Raw genomic sequence first — 19,037 nt, 5'->3', positions numbered from 1 at the left:
GCTTTCTGATCGTTTTTGGTTTCATACGTAAGGAATGGACGCTTAGTATATACTTGGCAGAGAACAGTTAGAAACATGGGGATGGAGGTAAGGCTGCTGCTAATCTCCTGCTTTCTTTCTTTCGTATAAACTGCAAATGGTTAGAGACCTAGGCTGCTGCTCATTTCTATATGATTTATTCATTTTCATTATCCGAACACTAACGACATATATAACAGTCAAGCCCACCGCTAATAGATATTGTCCTTTTTGGGCTTTCCCTTTCTAGTTTCCCTTCAAGGTTTTGAAAACATGTCTGTTGGGTAGAAGTTTTCACTCTCTTATAATGAATGTTTCGTTCTCCTTCTCCCCAACCAATGTGGGATCTCACAATCCACCTCCCTTCAGGGTTCAGCGTCTTTGCTGACACTCGTTCCCCCCTCCAATCGATGTGGGATCTCACAATCCACCCCCCTCTGGGCTCCAGGATTCTCGCTGGCACACCGCCTCGTGTCTAGCTTTGATACCATCTGTAATAGCCTAAGCCCACCGCAAGCAAATATTGTCTCTTTGAGTTTTCCCATTCGGGTTTTCCTCAATGTTTTTAAAACGCGTCTAGTAGGGAGAGGTTTCCACCCCCTTATAAAGAATGTTTTGTTCTCCTCTCTAACTGACGTGGGATCTCACAGCATATTGTTAATTAAAAAAGATTATGCCCCCTAAACTTATACACGAAGAAAAAACAAAATTAAAATCAATGCCCAGCGTGTTAAAATTTAGCTTATGATCAACTTTATTTGCATTTCTTATAGAATACTTGTTTCATCCATACGAAATTCACAAAAGAAAACTAAGTAAACTCTGTCCACTAGGTTCAAACATCGCATATTTCAGAAAAGAATCTAGAACTTGTCTTGATAATGATGTATCTGTCTAGTTTATGGCAAGACACTGCAAGATGATTTGCTCAACCAAACAGAGTTGAAAAGAATCACAAAGAGAAAAATCTCATATATTCACGATGAACACAATCCAAATGAAGCAACAAACACGAGACACGACACCAAAAGAACTATACCGACATACCCCAAAGTCGAAAACGAGTTATTGAGCCACAAAATTCCATAAACTGAACTTCACTTACTGTAATTTCCCTGTGTTGGCTGTGCCGTTGATAGGGGGTACAGAGACCTAAGCTGCCTGCTTATAAGAACTGTACCGACATATCCCGAAGTCGAAAACGAGTTATTTAGCCACAAAAATCCCCAAAACTTAACTTCACCTACCCGGATTTCCCTGTATTGGCTGTCCTGTTGACATAGGGTACAGAGACCTAAGCTGCCTGCTTATAAGCTTGCTATCATGAAGAGCTAGCTGAAGCTGCAAATCATCAGACCACCATTGTTCCAATCCATGAGCTTCAAGAAACTTCTGCTTTCCCTTGGACATTACAAACAACTTCGCTGCTGCAGCTGCTGCAGCTGCTTTCCCATTTTTAGGGTTAACATTCTCTTTCCCTTCATTGCTTTTCTCTACTTGATCTGATTCAGTATATGAACAGCATATATAATCACTATTATTTACATATATATGTGGGACCCACTTCCCAATTCCCACCCCAGGATTCTTCAACCTGTTTAGATTAGCTACCCAGTTCTTGAAACCAGCTCCCCCTCCACTGGCCTTTTCCCCTTCCATGCTGCTATTCCCTGTAGTTTCACTCCCTGAAGGAAGCATTGATTTGATCCTCTTCCAAGCAAACTCAGCCTTTTCCCCTATGTTCCTCAAGCTCATAGCCACTGAAACAGAAGGAGGATTGAACAAATGAGTTTCAACGTAGATTCCTTCTTTAGCTAAGGCCTTCCCCACTTGTAGAGCAAACCCAGCGCCCAAGGAATGCCCAGCAATGCAAACATTGTGGCTTCCATAGCTCTCAGCAACTGATTTCAGTGCCTTCAAAGCTACGTTAAACCGGACCGAACCCTTTAGGCTCTCCCAAGCAAGAAACCGAAGGTCGTCCTCGATGTCCCGTCTGATCGTCGGACTTTTGAGTAATGTACCTCTTAGTGCTAAAACAGCCCTTGGTGCACCACTGGGTCTGATGAGGACTAGATCAGCCATGGCTGCTGACCTATCCCATTCTAGTATTGCACCGAATATGGAACCATCTCTTTCGTCTATCAAGGTTTGTACTAGCTTGTATTTGAAGGGGATCCACCATTTGGGAGCCAGTGCGTTTTCTTTGTTGCTTTTGTTCTCTTGTCTGTCTAGTTCAAGCAGGTAAACTGCTTGGATAAAACATGCAACGACGGTTCTTTTGTAATTCCCGTCCTTCCTGCACCGAAATTCCTCATCGGAATGTCAAAGTGAGCATAACTCAATTGATGTAAATCATATACTATCGACTAAAATGATAGAGGTTCAAATTTTCTACTACCATATTATTGAACTAAGAAAATTAATAAAAAAAATGTTTCAATTGAACTGCATGGTTTCCGGCCAGTCTCGGATGGAGATGTTAATGGGTTGGGTTGGATCGAGTTAAGTTGGGACATGGAGGTGTTCATGGGTTGTTGGTTCGAGTTAAGTTGGGACAGTTTTTAAACCTAACTCAATTATTCAGGTTACAAATTTTTTAAACTCAAACAACCCTTATTAAATAATAAACTCAATCCAACTCAACATAAGATTTATAAAATTTTTATTAAATAAAATATAACATATATATAATTGTACAAAAAAAAAAAAAAATTAAAAGATTTAACAATAGATTCGATTCTGTTGAATCCAATTTAGTTTTACATAAATTCGTGAAAACCCAACCCATAAGTTTTCTCATCTATTTGAATTTAAATCAGTTCAAACAAATTCATAACTCAAACCCTAAGTCTTTTTTTTTCAACACTCAACCTGGTCAAATTCATCCTGCATTAACAAACCAAAATTTTAAAGAAATTGAGATTCGTAATGATCTCGAGAACTCCACAAACATCTTGCATACAAATTCCATTTCTAACAACTGCACTGTCTAGACTTGAAGAATCAAATCAAAATTGTTACTAATTTCGATAAAATTTAGGTTCGAAGGATGAAATCAAAATGATTAAAAGTTCATGAACATCAAAATGTTATTTGATCTTAGATTATAAGCTTGATTTAAGAAGTGAAGAAGAAAACAGAGCCGGAAAAAAATGGTGGAAACAGAGGAGAGTGAAGTTACCAACTCGAATTAATGAGATCTCGCCAATTAGGAGAAATAACATTGCGCGGTCCAGATACATGAAAAGCATAGGGATGAGCCTCCTCCTCCGTCGCCGCCGCCGCCGCCGCCGGTGTCGACTCCGCCGTGTCGGGACTTGCCATTAACCCGCCGCCGGGTTTCTCCGAGAGAAGAAGGAAGAAATGTGGGTAAGAGCGTGTGAGAGAGTATTTTTGGGGAAAAAGGCTTCGCTCACTTTGAATCTGATTCGATGTGGAGTTCTTAAAATATTTTCCTTTTTCTTTTCAAATAGAATACAATAATGATCCCCAAAACGCCTTCAACGGTCATATTTTCAAATCCCTTCCCTTCTTCTCTTTTCTCCAAATTACCAAAATACCCTTCTTCATCTCTAGGATTTAAATGGACATAATTATTAATTTTCGATTTTAATTAATACAACTTTAAACTTTAGATTATAAATAATTTCATGTGAATATTTTAAATCCACAGTTTTTCTTTCTATTTTTAGCACAAATTGATTTTACTATTAACTAGCGTGATTCGTATTTTAATTTTTTTTCATGAAAAAATTTAGTGTAGAATTTAATTATTATATTTGAACCCTTTTAGCCATCGGAAGCTGACTCGAAACTTATTTTTTTTATATATAAAAACATAAAAAATTTCAATCTCGTATTTCATGATATGAATGATAGAAATGTTCATTTTACTTATGGGACTCTGCCCGAACCAAGAGATAATTTTCTATTTAGATAAAAAAATGAGGGAAGGAGTGGAGAACTTTTTTTTTTTCAGTAAAATAAATAGGGTCAGAACAAAATTATATTTGTTGTCAGGCGCTTAAAATAAATATATTTTTTTAGCAATATTAAATTAATTAATTAATTAATTAATTTTGCGACGGTAATATTTAAAATAAATAAAGATTTTGTTGCCGCGAAGCTATTTTCCATTAAATTATGAAAGTTGAAGTGGCTATAAATTGCATTATGTAAATTAAAATTCGAAAAAAATGGAAAAATTGTAGCCGCCAATTCAAGTTCCCCTCCAAGTCCCTGTAATGGAGACCAGAAGCCATAGATTTTTCGCTTGAATACAATAAAATCGTGAACTCGAATTTCGTGATTGCGTTCCATGGCTCAAATCCACACTTTTCTTCTTCTTCTTCTTCTTCTTCTTCAAATATTCTGTAGAATAAATGGCCGCTTTTGAAGTTTCATTCTCGTTGTGTTCATCTTCTTCGAGAAAACTGGCTGTTTCTGAGGGCGCGGAGGGTAGAGTTAAAGAGGAGGAACTTCTCATTTCGTCTTCATCTGGTATGCATTAATTCACTGCTTTTGTTTCGTTGATGCGTATTTTCTTGCTGTTCTTTCTATTTGTTTCTTCAAAATTGTGATTCGTTTGATTCTTAGCTCTGTAATCGATCCTATAGTTTAATTACCTATACAATGGAAGAATCCTATTCGTAAATCTGAACGATTGAGATTTTAAATTCTTTTGAGAATATATTATTAAGGGAATGGACATTATGGACTCCTTTTTTTGATATGGAAGGGGATCCAATTCCAATTCAAGTGCCTTATCTATACAAATATAATAAAGTAAAGATTATCTTGTTTTTCCTGGCTAAATACGTTTCTAGTTTCTATGCTTCGACATAGCATGATTCCATTTCCAAATTTAGTTCTAATGCCTTTAGAAATTTCATGAGGAATCAAATTTTAACAATTTCATAAGGACGAAATATGATAATTTTAGAAGTAACGGAATCAAATTCAAATAAGGTTAAAGCATGAGAAGTCAAAAGTGTAGTTTAACCTGCTTGTTTTAAAGATTTCACGGAGCAATTAAAGATTATCATTATTTTTCTTTTCAACTGTATAGGATCATCTTCTTCTGCACGTACACAGCTTGATCTCTTGGAGCAACTCTCTTCTGGTATCCAATTAGTTGATGGTAAGTGAGCTGACTCTCTCTTCTAAACAAGCAAACAAAATGGGAATGAAATAGAATGACATCAACCTTCTTTCATTGAAAGAGATCATCATCATTTCACTTGAACTTACTGAGATTTTATGTTATCAGGTTATGAAAGCGATGGCAGTTACCAGAAAATTACGATCCTTGATCAGCTTGCACAGTTGTTCAGAGACAGATATGACGATTTTAACATTCCGTTGGGTAAGAACTTGAAGAAGGTTAGTGCCAAGTTTTTGACAATTTCTCAGAAGAGGAATATCAAAAGACAATCATACTTGAATGAAATATCTCAAAGGAACGATTCAGTTTTCTTTGCTACAGTTGAAGCATTTATAATTTTGCCTTCTATTTTAATATTGGGAATTGCTATAATAACTGGCTATAAAAAGTAGGGCTAACTTTTTCCATGATATACAGTTTATACAAACATCATATTTATAGAAGTGATTATCTCATGATATTGAAGATTCATTGCCCATTGTTTTCATCTTAATTTTCAACTTGAGTTCTATATTTCTGGAAAAGTATGAAGGTAATAGCCCAAGCCCACCACTAGCAGATATTGTTTGTTTTTGGCCCGTTATGTATTGCCGTCAGTTTCACTGTTTTAAAACGCATCTTCTATAGAGAGGGTCTAGCCCTACTCCGACCAGTGCCTCGTACCGTCTGGTGACTGGCTCTGATATCATTTGTAACAACTCAAGCACACTACTAACATATATTGTCTACTTTAGCCCGTTACGTATCATCGTCAGCTTCACGATTTTAAAACGCGCATGTTAGGGAGAGGTTCCACACCCTTATAAGGAATATTTCGTGCCCCTCTCCAACCGACGTGGGATCTCAAAATTTTGAAAATAATGTTAGATAATTTCTTATGTTTACCAACTATCAGATGACAGTATCTTTCTTTTTTAAAAAAAACCAGATGACAGTATCTTCTTTTTATTCTTCAAAAACTCTGTATTCATTAGGTTCAAATCTGTGATAGAAAACAGAAAAACCACATCAGAAAATATCTCCTGCAAGCCCAGATTTCATCTCTTACAAAATACCACACTCTTTCCCTATACAAATCCCAATAAGAGGAGAGATATGAGTAAGAAGAATGACAACAATCTCATGTTAGTGAAAGCAAGCTTCTGACAAATCTATTTACTCCTTCAGCAAGGATCAGTAGTCAGCTCCTTTTGCTTGTCATTTGGAGAGAGCACTTGATCGGTAGGTGTTACCAAATCATTCCCCAAAATAACTCCTTGCTTTTGTATATACTCCAGTTTGTCTTGGAATAGGTAAAAGAATGAAATCAAAGAAATTTCAACAGTGAAAATTATAGTCCAAATTCGTATACTTCGAGATGTTTTCTCATGGTAAGCAAATAATCCTGAATATACATTGAATACTCCTAGGAGAGATACTGCAGTGCCCAGCATCCAATGTATAAAAAACCATAGGCTTCTTGTGTTAGAGCCCCTGCAAGAGAGATAGAAAAGAGAGAATTCAGCATATAGAAGTCAATACAAAAGTTGACTTTGGAGTAAGGAAACTTTGTTTGTTTTTTCTAATCGTTTCTTCTAACAAAAGATCAGTAGAAACATGGTTGTTGAATATCTGTGACAAAAATTGTTTTTCCGAGTCTGTTCTTGGTTGGCCTATTCTTACAACAACCAATACTCTTCATCCTTCAAAAATTGTTGGCTCGCATGTATAATAACACAAACATTTATAAGCTGCCCAATCATATTCTTAGAAATGTTTCGAATATAGAACAGGACATATTGCCTTATATCTGATGAAGTATGAAATTTTACCTCTTTGGCCTTACAATTCCAATCAACGCCTGTAACCAGATCATCCCATATAGGCCAATCCCTATCCTTTGGTGACTATTATTGAAAGCATTGTTGAATTTCTTGATAGACATGACTGCTCCTGCTGTGACTAGTAATACAGAGAGTATCTGTTGAACAGAATCAAGTGAAGATCATATAATGACTGTATTAACTTATTTTAGAATGGAAAATACTAGCATTGTGATCACAAATCACAGTTCTTTTTTGGAATGAGATCCATCAAAGTGGACCCCATCTATGTGGTTGAAGGATGATCAAAATCCTTCAACTTCATATTTTTATATCCTTTTTGACTTTTTAGAGCTAAAACTCACCTAACTCCTATATTATAATCCATAAACCTGCTAGATTTCAACAATATGGATAATTGGCTATGAGTTTCTAATTAGTTAGAATATGATGATTTGTATCTTTTCTTTCGACACAAGTATTCATAATTATCTGTTTAATCAACTTTTGTGTTAACAAACTTGGGGGCTGTATAAGATATTCAGAATCAGGACCCTTGTGGTTTCCCTTGAACCATCATTAAGCTCATAAAGTATAGAAAAAAAAAATGGTTTGTTTGCTTGTTTGATGAAAAGATAAAGTTAATTGCGTTAATGATGCTTTCCTGCAACTCTCTACATTTATTGTCTGTTTAGTTAAAAAAAACATTCTTCTTTATGAAAACAATAACAAAAAAAAAGTACTTATTTTTGTATTTGAGAGTATTGCTGGAGAAGATTGTGATGAACAAAGAGAGTAGAGATGAACTTGCCTGTAGAATTGTATGAATGTAAAAATAAAATTTCAGCCTTCTTCCACATTGCTCCCTGCTAGACATTCTGATAACAAGTATCCCAACAGGCATAAGAAACCCCATTGAAGCCCATAGGAGAAACCCATGGAGTGTGATATCAAACAGTAGGCTGGAACTCATCTGTTACCATTATAACCAATAATGAATTTCAGCTATACATTTTTTCTTTTTTTCTGCATTGGTGTGTCTTTTCAAATATCAAGACATGTAAAATATGAAATGAAAGAAGAGGAAACCTTCTGGCTGTGGTCTTTCTTGCTTGTATGGAAGTTTTCGTTTTTGTAGGGCTGTTGGGATGAGCTGACTGATTGAAACGTGAGAAGGAGGAGAAAAAGTATAGAACTTGCAGGGATGGAGAAAGGAAACATTCTCTTCTGTAAAAAGAGCATTGTTTATTTGCTCCTGATGGAACAAGCTCCAAGCACAATGCAGAAGCCACCCGCGTCGGCTGCTTACTTGTTTGCTATGGATTTCACAAGCCATCTTGAAAGCTTTTGTAGCAATGAGGAAAAAGGAATAAGCAGAACAATGTCAGAGGAGGACCACTAATGGTGGTGGTCAATAATGCCTAAAGTGGACACTGGACTTAGAGGTACTTGATTTTTCTCAAGAAATACAACTACTCTCTCTCTCTTCCAATAACTCTAAGCCCACCAATAACTCTAAGCCCACTGCTAGTAGATATTGTTTTCTTTAGGCTTCAAGGTTTTTAAAACGTATCTACTAGGGAGAGGTTTCCACACCCTTATAAAGAATATTTCGTTCCCCTCTCCAACCGATGTGGGATCTCACAATTCACTCCCCTTCGAGGCCTAGCGTCCCTGCTGGCACTCGTTTCTCTCTCCGATGAACAAAAGTTAGAAGTTTGATCGTGAATGATTAGAAAACTAAAGTGGGCTGTCAGTTTTTTTCTTTCCTCTCAGTTTCTCATATGATCTAGAAAGCAAAAGAAAAAGTGGGAAAAATGTTTGAAAGTTGGTGATACTATAAACATTTTTTAGTATAAAAATTTCAAGGTCTTGGAGGGGTTAGTATAGACAAAGTTTTCAACCATGTGGGGTTCACTGTGAAATTTGATATCATTTTTTGCGGTATGAAAGGAAGAATGTAATGGGATTTTGCAGCAAAATAGTTGGGACTTTCAATAATAGAAGAAAATATGAGCCTGAAAATGAAAGTGGGTTGTTAGTGGATACTGCTCAGAACATTATCTTTTGTTGTCCACTGTGGTCTCTTGTGAACACATACGCCACTGTCGCCCCACACACACACACGCACTCAAGAAAGTTGTTTGTTTCTATTTAGCTGAACATTCACGGGTGTAGTGTTATATTGGCGCTGAACTAATTGCTCTTTATTTGTCAATAGAATCTCTTCCAATCTTGCATCATCTTCAGTCACCATTTTTGTTTTTCTTTCAGTCATTCTGCTGTTATTTAACCATAAATTACTACTTTCTTCCTTCTTTTGTAGGTTTTATTCAAATTGCAATATGTCGTTTTCAAGGGTAGAGGCGGTGTATAGCGAATGGACGAATGTCTTGTACAGGTAAATCACCACTGAACTCAAAAGTTGAAAATATATAGATGGTTAACAAGTGGAAATTTGTGAGATCTCACATTGGTTGGAGAGGAGAACAAAACATTCCTTATAAGGGTGTGGAAACCTCTCCCTAGTAGACACGTTTTAAAACCATGAGGTTGACACGGGCTAAAGTGGACAATATCTGCTAGTGGTGGGCTTGGGCTGTTACAAATGGTATTAGACTCAGACATTGGGCAGTGTGCTAGCGAGAACACTGGGCTCTCAAGGGGGGTGGATTGTGAGATCCTACATTGGTTGGAGAGGGGAATGAAACATTCCTTACAAGGGTATGGAAACCTCTCCCTAGTAAACGTATTTTAAAACCGTGAGGCTGACGACGATACGTAACAAATCAAAGTGGACAATATCTGCTATATTATCATGTTAAATCACCACCGAACCCGGTTATGGTAAATTCAATAATATGAAATACTTAAACATCACGAGCTCAATCTTCCTCCTTCACATGTCAATAAATGGACCTTGATCGTAGCAGTTGACTTTTTACCAACTAGAACAAAATTTCACACCCGAAAAGGAAAAGACACGAAAAAGTTGCTCCATAAGCTACACGACTCTAAATTTAGTTTTATTTGAAGGTGAAAGTTTAGAAGATTAGCAGCAATAAATCAGTAAAAAAGTACATTAGGAAAAAACATCTTTACTTTTCAAAATTGCTAATAGATTCAATTGTTCATTATGATTAATGTATAGTCTTTTTTTAACTCACAGACCAAAAAAGAAGCATGAAGATCTATAAAGGCGAGGTGGGTAAGAAAAAAGTTGGGTCTATCCAAATTATCTTTTTACTGTTGGTTGATTCTTTTTGACAATATATTGTTAATTAGTGGCTTTGAACCCGTGATTGTAATTACTAATCCAGGAAATTAAATTAACCTTCTTGTAATCATTCAACAAAAGCATATACTAAAGAAGAAAAATAGGGTAATTTTAGTTACATCAAATCTGAATATAATTCCATAATGTTTTGTAGAGAGAGAGTTCCTCTGAATATGTAATCCAAATGGTAAAATTCAGAGATTTTAGGATAATTTAGTTACTTTTGTGGGTCAAATTAGAGAGAGAACTTTGTCCACTTTTATGATAATATTTTGCCAACAATATTCATTTATTAGCTGATAAGTATGCATGGCTGGTTTGTTCTAATGTGAGTAAATAATAATTATGGTATTTTATTTTTATAATTATTGTTATGACTAAATTACAAGTGTTGGATGATGGAAGTCCCACATCCGCTAATTTTGGGAATCCCAAAGCAAACCCATGAGAGCTTATGCTCAAAATGGACAATATCATACCATTGTGGAAAATGGACAATATCATACCATTGTGGAGAGTCGTGTTCGTCTAACAACAAGAAATAATCTTTTAATTTTTATTAAGGTATCAACATGAACATAGTTCAATTGATATGATCAAAAAGTCATAAATCAAAAATGCAAATCTTTCATAGTTAGAACTAAAAGAACTTTTTGATAAAGTTGTATTTATTTATTTTGTCCTTACATTTTAAAATAATATTGACGGGAGATTTTAAAAATATTTCTAAGAAATGAAAGAAATTATATTATTTAAAAAATTCTCAAAAAGGGATGATTGGCAAAATTTGAGTTTGAAGTTTAATCAAGTAGTGATTAGCATCATCTAACTAACTACTAGAACACCTTTCTCTCTTTGTCTCTTTAATAAAGGAAACCAAAATACTTGATTGAATATAATGTCTTGCCCACATGTTTATGAGATTATTAGTTCATGTTTATTAAAGTTTTAAAATGGGTCCAATTTAGTTCGAAGTTTGGGTTTAAAAGTTTATACGTTTATATATTTAATAGGTCTCTAGACTGTATAACTTTAAAAATGTCTAATTGGATTAGAAATTCTATGATAAATTTAGTTGATATACTAAACTTGTAATTTAATCGAGACTGAAGTATGAATTTTAATAAAACTTGTTTAATTTCAATGTTTAATTTCAAATTTTGATGAAAGACGCAGATTTAGCAATAAACTCTCTCTATCATCGTAACAAATGAAAAATGATAGTAGCAAACATCCAAAATGACATTTAATCATCAAGCTTCCCATAAAGGCTACCTTTTGAGTTGTTCTAGCTAGCTAGCTTTTTAGAGAAATATGACATAACAATACATACACGTTGAAAAAGAATGATAGAGAGAGCGCTAAAATTTTTCTTTTAGTTCAACGACGTGTGAGGTGGTGGGAGTCAAATATCTAAGTCTTGGTCGATAATCTGTCTTAATCGGTTTCTACTTTTGGGTTGGCACAAAAAATACATGTTGGAGAGCATGTGAACCACAAATTTAATTTTTTTTTTATAAATAGTGACTAAATAAATATACAAAAAAAAAAAAAATTAAATTAAATTAAATTTTGACCATTCTAATTAATTTCTTCTCTTCCACTCAATTTTATCATGTTTCTTTTGAACATTAATCTAAAGTTTAAAAAGAAAAAAAGGGAAAGGAAGTTATTATTGTGTTATTGTTCATTATGAATAAAAAGAAAAGTTGGTGCAAATGATTCAACATAACATCAAATTGATATTTTACCTAAGTTCTTATGATTAAATTAATGACTTAAGTTTTAAATTTTAAGATGATGGAGAACTTTATAACGCTGATTAAGTTGATTATTAAGAGTTAAGAAAATTTGGGTATTTTATAATTATGAAAAAATATCAACTTACATATGAATTTTGCAATTTCTGTAAAGAGCCCATTTCTGTACTTTCCAAATTGGGCTATCTTCTTACTTTATGGGCCTATGACAAATATAGCCCATTTGCAATTTCCGAATGGGCCCAAGAAAATGGACCCATTTCTATACTTCAAATTGGGCTATCTTCTTGCTTTATAGGCCCATGAAAAAGCCCATTTTGCAATTTCTGAATGGGTCCATTTCTGTACTTTTCAAATTGGGCTCTCTTGTATTATGGGCCCATGAAGCCCATTTCCAATTTCTGAGATTGACAATAGATAATTCAACTCCAACTAATTTTAAAAAACAATCCATAAACCAATTTTAAAAAACAATCCATATGCCAATTCAACCAACTCAATTTCACTGACACAAATGGGTGTCAGGGAGAAAATTGAGTCATGAGGATTGACAGGGCTAACGGCTAGTTTTCGGTTCCATGATATCCTTCCCGATATCACCGAGTCATTCTTGATGCATTTGCCCAATTGACTTATTGGATCATTAGCAATAGTCATTATGGATGCATTTTCCCAATTGACACGGAATTACCGATAGACTTATTGGATCATTAGCAATCCTTGATTGGTCATTGGGGATCTCTAGAAAATCTCTTGAAACAAAAATGAACGGGGCTAAGCGACCAAACCTTGGTTTGATCAAGATCATCCCAATTTAGTTGGATTCGATTGGCAAGAGACAATATTACTTTTGATTTAGGCCAAACTCATAAGAGAAGAAAATTTTACTTCAAAAAATCAAACCACGCATGATTGAAATGTTTTGAGACCAAATACCAAATAAAACAATTCAAGACTGCAATTTCCAACACTTAAGAAACAAACCCTCAAAAATTTGCTTTAAATTAATCCAACCAAAATTGTCAAACTCACCTCACACCGAAAGCAGAGGAACTTGTAATTGTGCTAGAAAAACAAAAGGTTTTTTGTGCAGAAATTTAATCTACTTCTCCAAGTTTCTATAAACTACCCATATCAAAGAAGAGAGGTCAAAGATGAGCAGAATTACATGAACAAGTTAGGCCTAGATGCCTTGTATGTCGTCCTGAGCTTCCTGGTGGGTGGCCTCACCTTCTTAAACACCAAGGGGAATTTGATCTTTGAGTCATGGAACTGCTTCGTACTTTCCCTCTTGCAGAGCTTTGCAGGAACAGTCGCTGTCTTAATGATTTGGATGCAGGGGCTCCTAACCCGATGACGCGAAGCCATCTCGGTATACATCTGCTCGACAGCACCGTTCAATGTCGTATCCCGATACTCCTTGTACATGTTGTGGTAACCAGTTCGGCTCTGATACCGCAGCCAAATGCCATAGTTATTGATCTTGGTTGGGTTCTTCTCAAAGATCTACAAATTGCAATATGAACGCGAGAAGATTATTGATTGTATTATGATTTAGAACATGGAGCAACGTAAGAAGGAACTAAGCGAGTAATAATACCTCATTAATGGCAAGAATTTGACCATTGCTCTTCTTAACTTTCTTCAACTTCCTCAAAAAGTACCTATCCAGATGCAAGGATCAAAAGAATTGGGATTCAAGCTACACAGATTCCTTCAAAATCTCCTCGTGAATTTGTAGACAAAATCACGTCGAAAACAACAAATCCACTAATAACGATTCGAACTCTCGTTCTTCCGCTACATTTTCTCCCGAACAACTAAACAAAACGATAGATAAACATTGACGAATTGAAGAACATACCAGAACTTGGATTTGGCGCGGACCTCGTTGGTAGCCCAAAGCTTCATTCGATAGATCTTCGGATGCTCATCCGCTTCAGAAGGAAGAGCCCTCCCCACAACCTGGTACTGATGAAACTGCAAAAGAGAAAAGATAATGAAAAAAACAGATCGAAGTCTAGCAAATTCTCTTCCAATTGGGAGAAGCGAATCCAATGAACAACTAGAACGCATTCTTATCAGAGAAGAAAATGTTACAAAAAAAATTACGGAAAAGAAAATTCAAATCGAGAAGATTTGAGTGTTCATATTCTTACTCTGAATGTGACCATCTTGAACTCGAGGATCTGAGAGAGATCGGCACCGGTGCTTCGATTTGATCCTCTCGATGCTGCAAAGCTTTTAGACTCGTGTTGAGAGAACGAAGTAAAACCCTAAGCTGCTACTCCACAACTGGGCCGAACAAGTGTCTAACCGGCCCGGCCCATTTGAAATGTCTGAATTATTCATTTGTGTCATGTTCAAACGTATATGAATTTCAATTTAATTTCAATTTAATTTACTGGTATAAACTTATAGTTCAGGCTTAATTTCAATTTCATCTTCGAATGTATATGAATTTCAATTTAATTTCAAACAAAGTCAAATTTAACATATAAATTTCGTATTAAAAAAAAAATTCTCAAATTAACACGAGAGATTTTAGTCGTCCAATTAAATACTAATAAAGTACGTGTTAAATCATGTTGATGTCGAGTTGAGCTAAAATAGTTGCATACATTATCGTTCGTTAGACTAGATAGAGAATTGCTAAACCTATAGTAATTTGATGTACCTCATTAGTTGGAGCGAAAAAGAGCGTGTCTCGTCCATACCCTCCACGTATGGTCGGTGTTCCTCCTCGTCTCACCCCTAGGAGACTGACCTATGAAGTTCGAGGTCGCTCCATAACATAAATAACAAAACATATATATATATATATATATATATATATATATATATATATATATATATATATATATATATACACTAAAATAGAAAATTTAACACAAAATAAATTCGAAACTTTTAAATCAGTAGGGATCATCTCTATCCACCACAACACCAACCCTTCACTCACACTCCCTAATCTGCTCATCCGTCCTATTTGACTCTTTCGCTTCGTTCCGAACACCGACTCGTACAATGGTAACAAAAACCATTTCCTCGTTGTTCACCCGAACCAACAAATTCAATCTGCTCTTGCTCGTCCCGACATTTAGAATTCAGGGCACCATCTTATCTAGGGTAGCGGTGAGCTTGGACGGTTAGTGTTTGGGTTTGATGTTATAATATTGGATGGAGCTGGTTCAGCCACTGGCTTGGGTTCAAGTGTCATCTCGTATTCCTCGATGGATTTGAAGAGCTCCGAGAAGTTTCCTTTTCCAAAGCCACCACACCCTCCTTTCTGATACACTTTACCCTCATCATCCTTCATCATGCATCCCACTCTCTGGATTATCTCAATAAATATGGTGGGTCTGCACACAAATATGTATATGAACTTATGAGCTATATGGATTAAATCTACCAACACATGAACAAAATATCACGTACTACAGCTTTGATTGGTTAGAAACACCTATGCCTACAGATCTATGCTACCACTGACGGGATCATCATCGACCTCGAGAAAACAGGACAATTTCTATGAGATCTCGTATTGGTTGGGAGGAAAATGAAGCATTTCTTATAAGGGTGTGGGAACCTCTCCCTAGCAGATGAGGGGAAACTCGGAAGCAAAAGCACAAAAAATACAATATCTACCGGTGGTGGGTTTGAGTTGTTACAAATGGTATCAAAGCTAGACATTAGGTGGTGGCAGTGTGCTAGTGAGGACGCTGGCCCCCAAGGGAGTGAATTGTGAGATCACACATTGGTTGGAGAGAACAAAGAAGCATCATTTCTCGTAAGGGTATAGAAACCTTTCCGTAGCACAACCTTGAGAAAAAGCCTGGAAGGGAAAGCCGAAAGAGAACAGTATTTGCTAGGTGTGGGCTTGGACGGTTACAATTTCACTACGACCTTTGCCACTCAAGAGCGAAAGAAGCCTGGGAGGGAAAGCCCAAAGAGGGAAGCTAAGCCTAAAAAGGACCATATATGCTGATTGTGGACTTGAGCTGTTACAATTTCACTACGGCCTTTGCAGCTCAAAAGCGAAGTAAACCCGGAAAGAAAAGTCCAAAAAGGGAAGCACGGAACGGAAAACCCTTCCTACGGAGACAATACCTGACCGTTGTGGGCTTGGGCTATTACAATTTCGCTAAGAAATTTGCAGCTCAAAAGCGTATAGGGAAGCAATCCAGCATGTTATATACAGAGACTACAACTATGAAGATATAATATGGAACAATTCAGAAAAATTTTGAAGTAGTAATGAAGATAGCAGAAGAAAAAACGCCATGGTTTTTAAGAGAAGCAATTAATCACGTACCGATCTCCCACAGGTTTGGTGAAGATCTGAAGCAAAGTTCCTTGATCATCTCTATCCACCAGAATCCCCAATTCTTCACACTCCTTAATCTGTTCATCCGTCAGCACATCTCCCGCCCTGCTCTTCAGATTCTTGTAATACGTCGGTGGCGGCGACGGCATGAACTCGAATCCACCACCGCCACGTTGCTTCCTCATCTCCCTCAAGGTTCTGAAAATATCCTCACTCATCAATGCCAAATGCTGAACTCCTGCTCCTTCATTGTGCTCCAAATACGTCTGGATTTGACTCTTTCGTTTCGTTCCGTACACAGGCTCGTTTAATGGTAGCAGAACCGTTTCCTCATTGTTCGCTAGAACCACCGAATTCAATCCGCTCTCGCTCGTCCCCACATCCTCCGCGGTGAACTCTGCAAACTCGTGGAATCCAGTAAATCCTTTCAAGTAAGAGACCGTCGGTCCCAACTCCGGCACATTTCCGACTGCATGGTCCAGTTTTCGAATCCCGAAATCGAGCGGATACGAAGAAATCTCCTCCATGGCCTCGAATTTTGGCAAGAACCATACGTCTGGTTGATTCTCGCCATCATCGCCAGGAACAGGATTTTTGTAGCTAATGTAACGCAAAACGACGTCGCCGTACAAGTGGACTTCAGAGAGAACGGCGCGATTTTCGAGAACAATCGGAGGGCACGAAAGTTTCGCGCCGTGTGCGACGCTGGTTCTGAATGCGATCTCGGCGTCCTCCACCTCTAGAGCGATTGCTCGAACGCCTAATCCGTGGCTACCGGCGAACGCGCGGCAGGCGGAATGGTCGAAACTAGGAATAGAAGCAGTAGATTCCGGACTGAGGTTTGCGGCGGCAGCAATGTAGGGCGAATAAGGTGCGGTGAGGAGGAAGCAAAGCTGGCCGGAGCGGAGAACATAAGAAGCATGAGTCATATTTCCAGTGGAGAGATCCGATTTAGCCACAATCGGCATACCGAGACCCCAGGAGAATCTCTTAGCGGCGTTCGTAGCATCGGTGCACCAGAACTCAATGTGATGGAACCGCTTAACCTTAAACCGATCCGACTTCGGATTCGTTCGAACGAAGTTCCTGAATCCTTTAAGCGTGAACTCCGACTCGGCAGTGATTCCATCCGCCGCCGTCGTCGCCACCGCCTCCGTCAGAGCTCTGGCCTTTTCGACATCTTTCCTCATGGCGCTGCTTCAGTGTTTCTTCTTCTTCTTCTTTGTGTGTTGTGGAAATGGAAATATCCCGTGGATCACGGGAAGATCATATACAAGGGGTGAAGTTTTTCCACGTGGCGTCTTATAATTGGCACACATTGTTTCTCTAATAGCTGCCTTGACACGTGGGCCTAAGTTGTCTGGAATACCGACGTGGCAAGTATTACCGAATGCCAGGACGTGCTCAGGCAAAAGAATTTTTTGGCGCGTTGGCGCGTGGTGTCAGTACCGTGACGGAGAAATTTATGAGTCCGTGAGAAAAAAAAAAAAAAAAAAAAAAAAAAAAAACGTGGATTACTAAAATATTTTTTATATAATATCTTTTTATAAAATTTAAAATCAAAACGATTAACCGTCTATTATAAAGTTTCCATTTATATCTGAACCTCGGATCGTTATAACGACATTTATATACATTCATAACGTTGAAACGAAGGATTCTCGATGGCAAACTGAACCGGTTGCAGCTCATTTGAGCTTCTATTCGTCGTCTTCCCCTCCTTCGCTTGATTTCACTAATCATCCACAGATAATAATCTATTAGTGAGATATGGGAGAATGCTCTCGAGATCAATACTGGAAGCAACCAGTAACTCTAGGCTAACCTCTCGATAAACGAGACATTCTCCCGTTTGATTTAGGTATTAGAGTATGTTAAACTAGCATCATATCGGTATGTCGTATTAGGCACTAATTCATCCCTTATTTGACCTAAAATTGAACCGAAACATCGTAGGCGTTACAATATTGATATACTTAAATTTATCACAACCTGTCAACTTAAAATTTAATATACATGGAATTAACCTTAAAATCGTAAATCATCAACAACCGTCAGTTGATAAATTCATGAGCTTGATCGACGTTGAAACAAGTATCTCGATGATACCTTACGAGAATAATAAAAATTAAAAATTAAAATTTAAAATTTTCAAATACATTACACAAAATTAGCACACTACAAAATGTGGGTTGGATTTTTTATTCATATCCTATTGGGCTTTTTATTTTGTTATTGGGCCTATTGGGCTTAGGAGAAATGGGCCTCCCCAATACTTAGTTGATGAGTAGTGGCATTTTGGTCATTGTGGTCAAAATGGAAATTTGGATGAGGTTAGAAGTTGGAAGGAGAGTTACCTAATAATTAGTTGATGAGTAGTGGCATTTTGGTCATTTTACAATCCCACTTGCTCAATTTTTTATTTATTTATTTCAAAGTGGAAAGTTTGACAAAGTTGGAGGAGCAGTTGAGGCAGAAAATTTTGATGTAAAGAATATTATATTATAAAATAATAATAAATAAATAAATACTTATATTTCGACTAAAATCATATTTAAAAAATAATAATTTTTAAAACCTTTTATTTTAGATACAAACTTCTTGATATTTTAATTTTTATATATTTTTAAAACTTTTTTTTTCTTCTCAATTTATTAAAAAAACTATGAAATTTATTCAATTAATTTTT

At 36.7% G+C, this 19,037-nt stretch overlaps 5 protein-coding genes across 6 annotated transcripts; 1 reads left to right on the top strand and 4 right to left on the bottom strand.

Moving 5' to 3' along the window:
* Positions 1 to 746: 746 nt before the first annotated feature.
* Positions 747 to 3,465, bottom strand: LOC111796571 (alpha/beta-Hydrolases superfamily protein). Its single transcript, XM_023679246.2, has 2 exons — positions 3,200 to 3,465; positions 747 to 2,314 (listed from the first exon to the last, which is right to left on the bottom strand). The coding sequence occupies exons 1-2, from the start codon at positions 3,340 to 3,342 to the stop codon at positions 1,258 to 1,260; spliced, it is 1,200 nt and encodes a 399-aa protein (XP_023535014.2). The 5' UTR covers positions 3,343 to 3,465; the 3' UTR covers positions 747 to 1,257.
* A 722-nt stretch (positions 3,466 to 4,187) lies between these two features.
* Positions 4,188 to 10,331, top strand: LOC111797343 (uncharacterized). 2 transcript variants are annotated; one of them, XM_023680323.2, is made up of 5 exons: positions 4,188 to 4,518; positions 5,087 to 5,158; positions 5,288 to 8,429; positions 9,311 to 9,385; positions 10,154 to 10,331. In XM_023680323.2, exons 1-3 carry the CDS (start codon positions 4,401 to 4,403, stop codon positions 5,572 to 5,574), a joined length of 477 nt encoding a protein of 158 aa, XP_023536091.2. In that variant the 5' UTR covers positions 4,188 to 4,400; the 3' UTR covers positions 5,575 to 8,429; positions 9,311 to 9,385; positions 10,154 to 10,331. The 2 variants fall into 2 exon arrangements, 1 of the variants encoding a protein (XP_023536091.2); XR_015421462.1 differs by lacking the exon at positions 4,188 to 4,518 and adding an exon at positions 4,904 to 4,986.
* LOC111797251 (cytochrome b561 domain-containing protein At4g18260-like) lies at positions 6,168 to 8,226 on the bottom strand. Its single transcript, XM_023680207.2, has 4 exons — positions 8,074 to 8,226; positions 7,796 to 7,957; positions 6,994 to 7,142; positions 6,168 to 6,655 (listed from the first exon to the last, which is right to left on the bottom strand). Exons 1-4 carry the CDS (start codon positions 8,224 to 8,226, stop codon positions 6,346 to 6,348), a joined length of 774 nt encoding a protein of 257 aa, XP_023535975.2. The 3' UTR covers positions 6,168 to 6,345.
* Positions 10,332 to 12,992: 2,661 nt separating the features above from the next.
* Positions 12,993 to 14,338, bottom strand: LOC111797269 (large ribosomal subunit protein eL20). Its single transcript, XM_023680227.2, has 4 exons — positions 14,181 to 14,338; positions 13,886 to 14,001; positions 13,622 to 13,685; positions 12,993 to 13,527 (listed from the first exon to the last, which is right to left on the bottom strand). The coding sequence occupies exons 1-4, from the start codon at positions 14,193 to 14,195 to the stop codon at positions 13,186 to 13,188; spliced, it is 537 nt and encodes a 178-aa protein (XP_023535995.1). The 5' UTR covers positions 14,196 to 14,338; the 3' UTR covers positions 12,993 to 13,185.
* A 239-nt stretch (positions 14,339 to 14,577) lies between these two features.
* LOC111797268 (4-hydroxyphenylpyruvate dioxygenase) lies at positions 14,578 to 17,585 on the bottom strand. The gene is made up of 2 exons (XM_023680225.2): positions 16,337 to 17,585; positions 14,578 to 15,383 (listed from the first exon to the last, which is right to left on the bottom strand). Exons 1-2 carry the CDS (start codon positions 17,536 to 17,538, stop codon positions 15,146 to 15,148), a joined length of 1,440 nt encoding a protein of 479 aa, XP_023535993.2. The 5' UTR covers positions 17,539 to 17,585; the 3' UTR covers positions 14,578 to 15,145.
* Positions 17,586 to 19,037: the final 1,452 nt, after the last annotated feature.

Source organism: Cucurbita pepo, chromosome 6 (genome assembly GCF_057944985.1).
Source record: "Cucurbita pepo subsp. pepo isolate OVF chromosome 6, ASM5794498v1, whole genome shotgun sequence".
In the NCBI taxonomy this organism is placed as follows: Eukaryota; Viridiplantae; Streptophyta; class Magnoliopsida; order Cucurbitales; family Cucurbitaceae; genus Cucurbita; species Cucurbita pepo.
Note: the sequence above shows the minus strand (reverse complement) of the source record. Positions and strands in the feature narration are given on the sequence as shown.

Coding starts and splice junctions, on each gene's coding strand:
- LOC111796571 (XM_023679246.2), bottom strand. CDS start 3,342: ATGGCAAGTCCCGACACGGCGGAGTCGACACCGGCGGCGGCGGCGGCG. Junction 2,315..3,199: donor GATCTCATTAATTCGAGTTG/GTAACTTCACTC, acceptor ATTTCGGTGCAG/GAAGGACGGGAATTACAAAA.
- LOC111797343 (XM_023680323.2), top strand. CDS start 4,401: ATGGCCGCTTTTGAAGTTTCATTCTCGTTGTGTTCATCTTCTTCGAGA. Junction 4,519..5,086: donor TCTCATTTCGTCTTCATCTG/GTATGCATTAAT, acceptor TCAACTGTATAG/GATCATCTTCTTCTGCACGT. Junction 5,159..5,287: donor TGGTATCCAATTAGTTGATG/GTAAGTGAGCTG, acceptor TTATGTTATCAG/GTTATGAAAGCGATGGCAGT.
- LOC111797251 (XM_023680207.2), bottom strand. CDS start 8,226: ATGCTCTTTTTACAGAAGAGAATGTTTCCTTTCTCCATCCCTGCAAGT. Junction 7,958..8,073: donor AGAAAGACCACAGCCAGAAG/GTTTCCTCTTCT, acceptor TAATGGTAACAG/ATGAGTTCCAGCCTACTGTT. Junction 6,656..6,993: donor GGAATTGTAAGGCCAAAGAG/GTAAAATTTCAT, acceptor TCTCTCTTGCAG/GGGCTCTAACACAAGAAGCC.
- LOC111797269 (XM_023680227.2), bottom strand. Junction 13,686..13,885: donor CGCGCCAAATCCAAGTTCTG/GTATGTTCTTCA, acceptor GCATCTGGATAG/GTACTTTTTGAGGAAGTTGA. Junction 13,528..13,621: donor AAATTCTTGCCATTAATGAG/GTATTATTACTC, acceptor TGCAATTTGTAG/ATCTTTGAGAAGAACCCAAC.
- LOC111797268 (XM_023680225.2), bottom strand. CDS start 17,538: ATGAGGAAAGATGTCGAAAAGGCCAGAGCTCTGACGGAGGCGGTGGCG. Junction 15,384..16,336: donor ACCAAACCTGTGGGAGATCG/GTACGTGATTAA, acceptor ATTTGTGTGCAG/ACCCACCATATTTATTGAGA.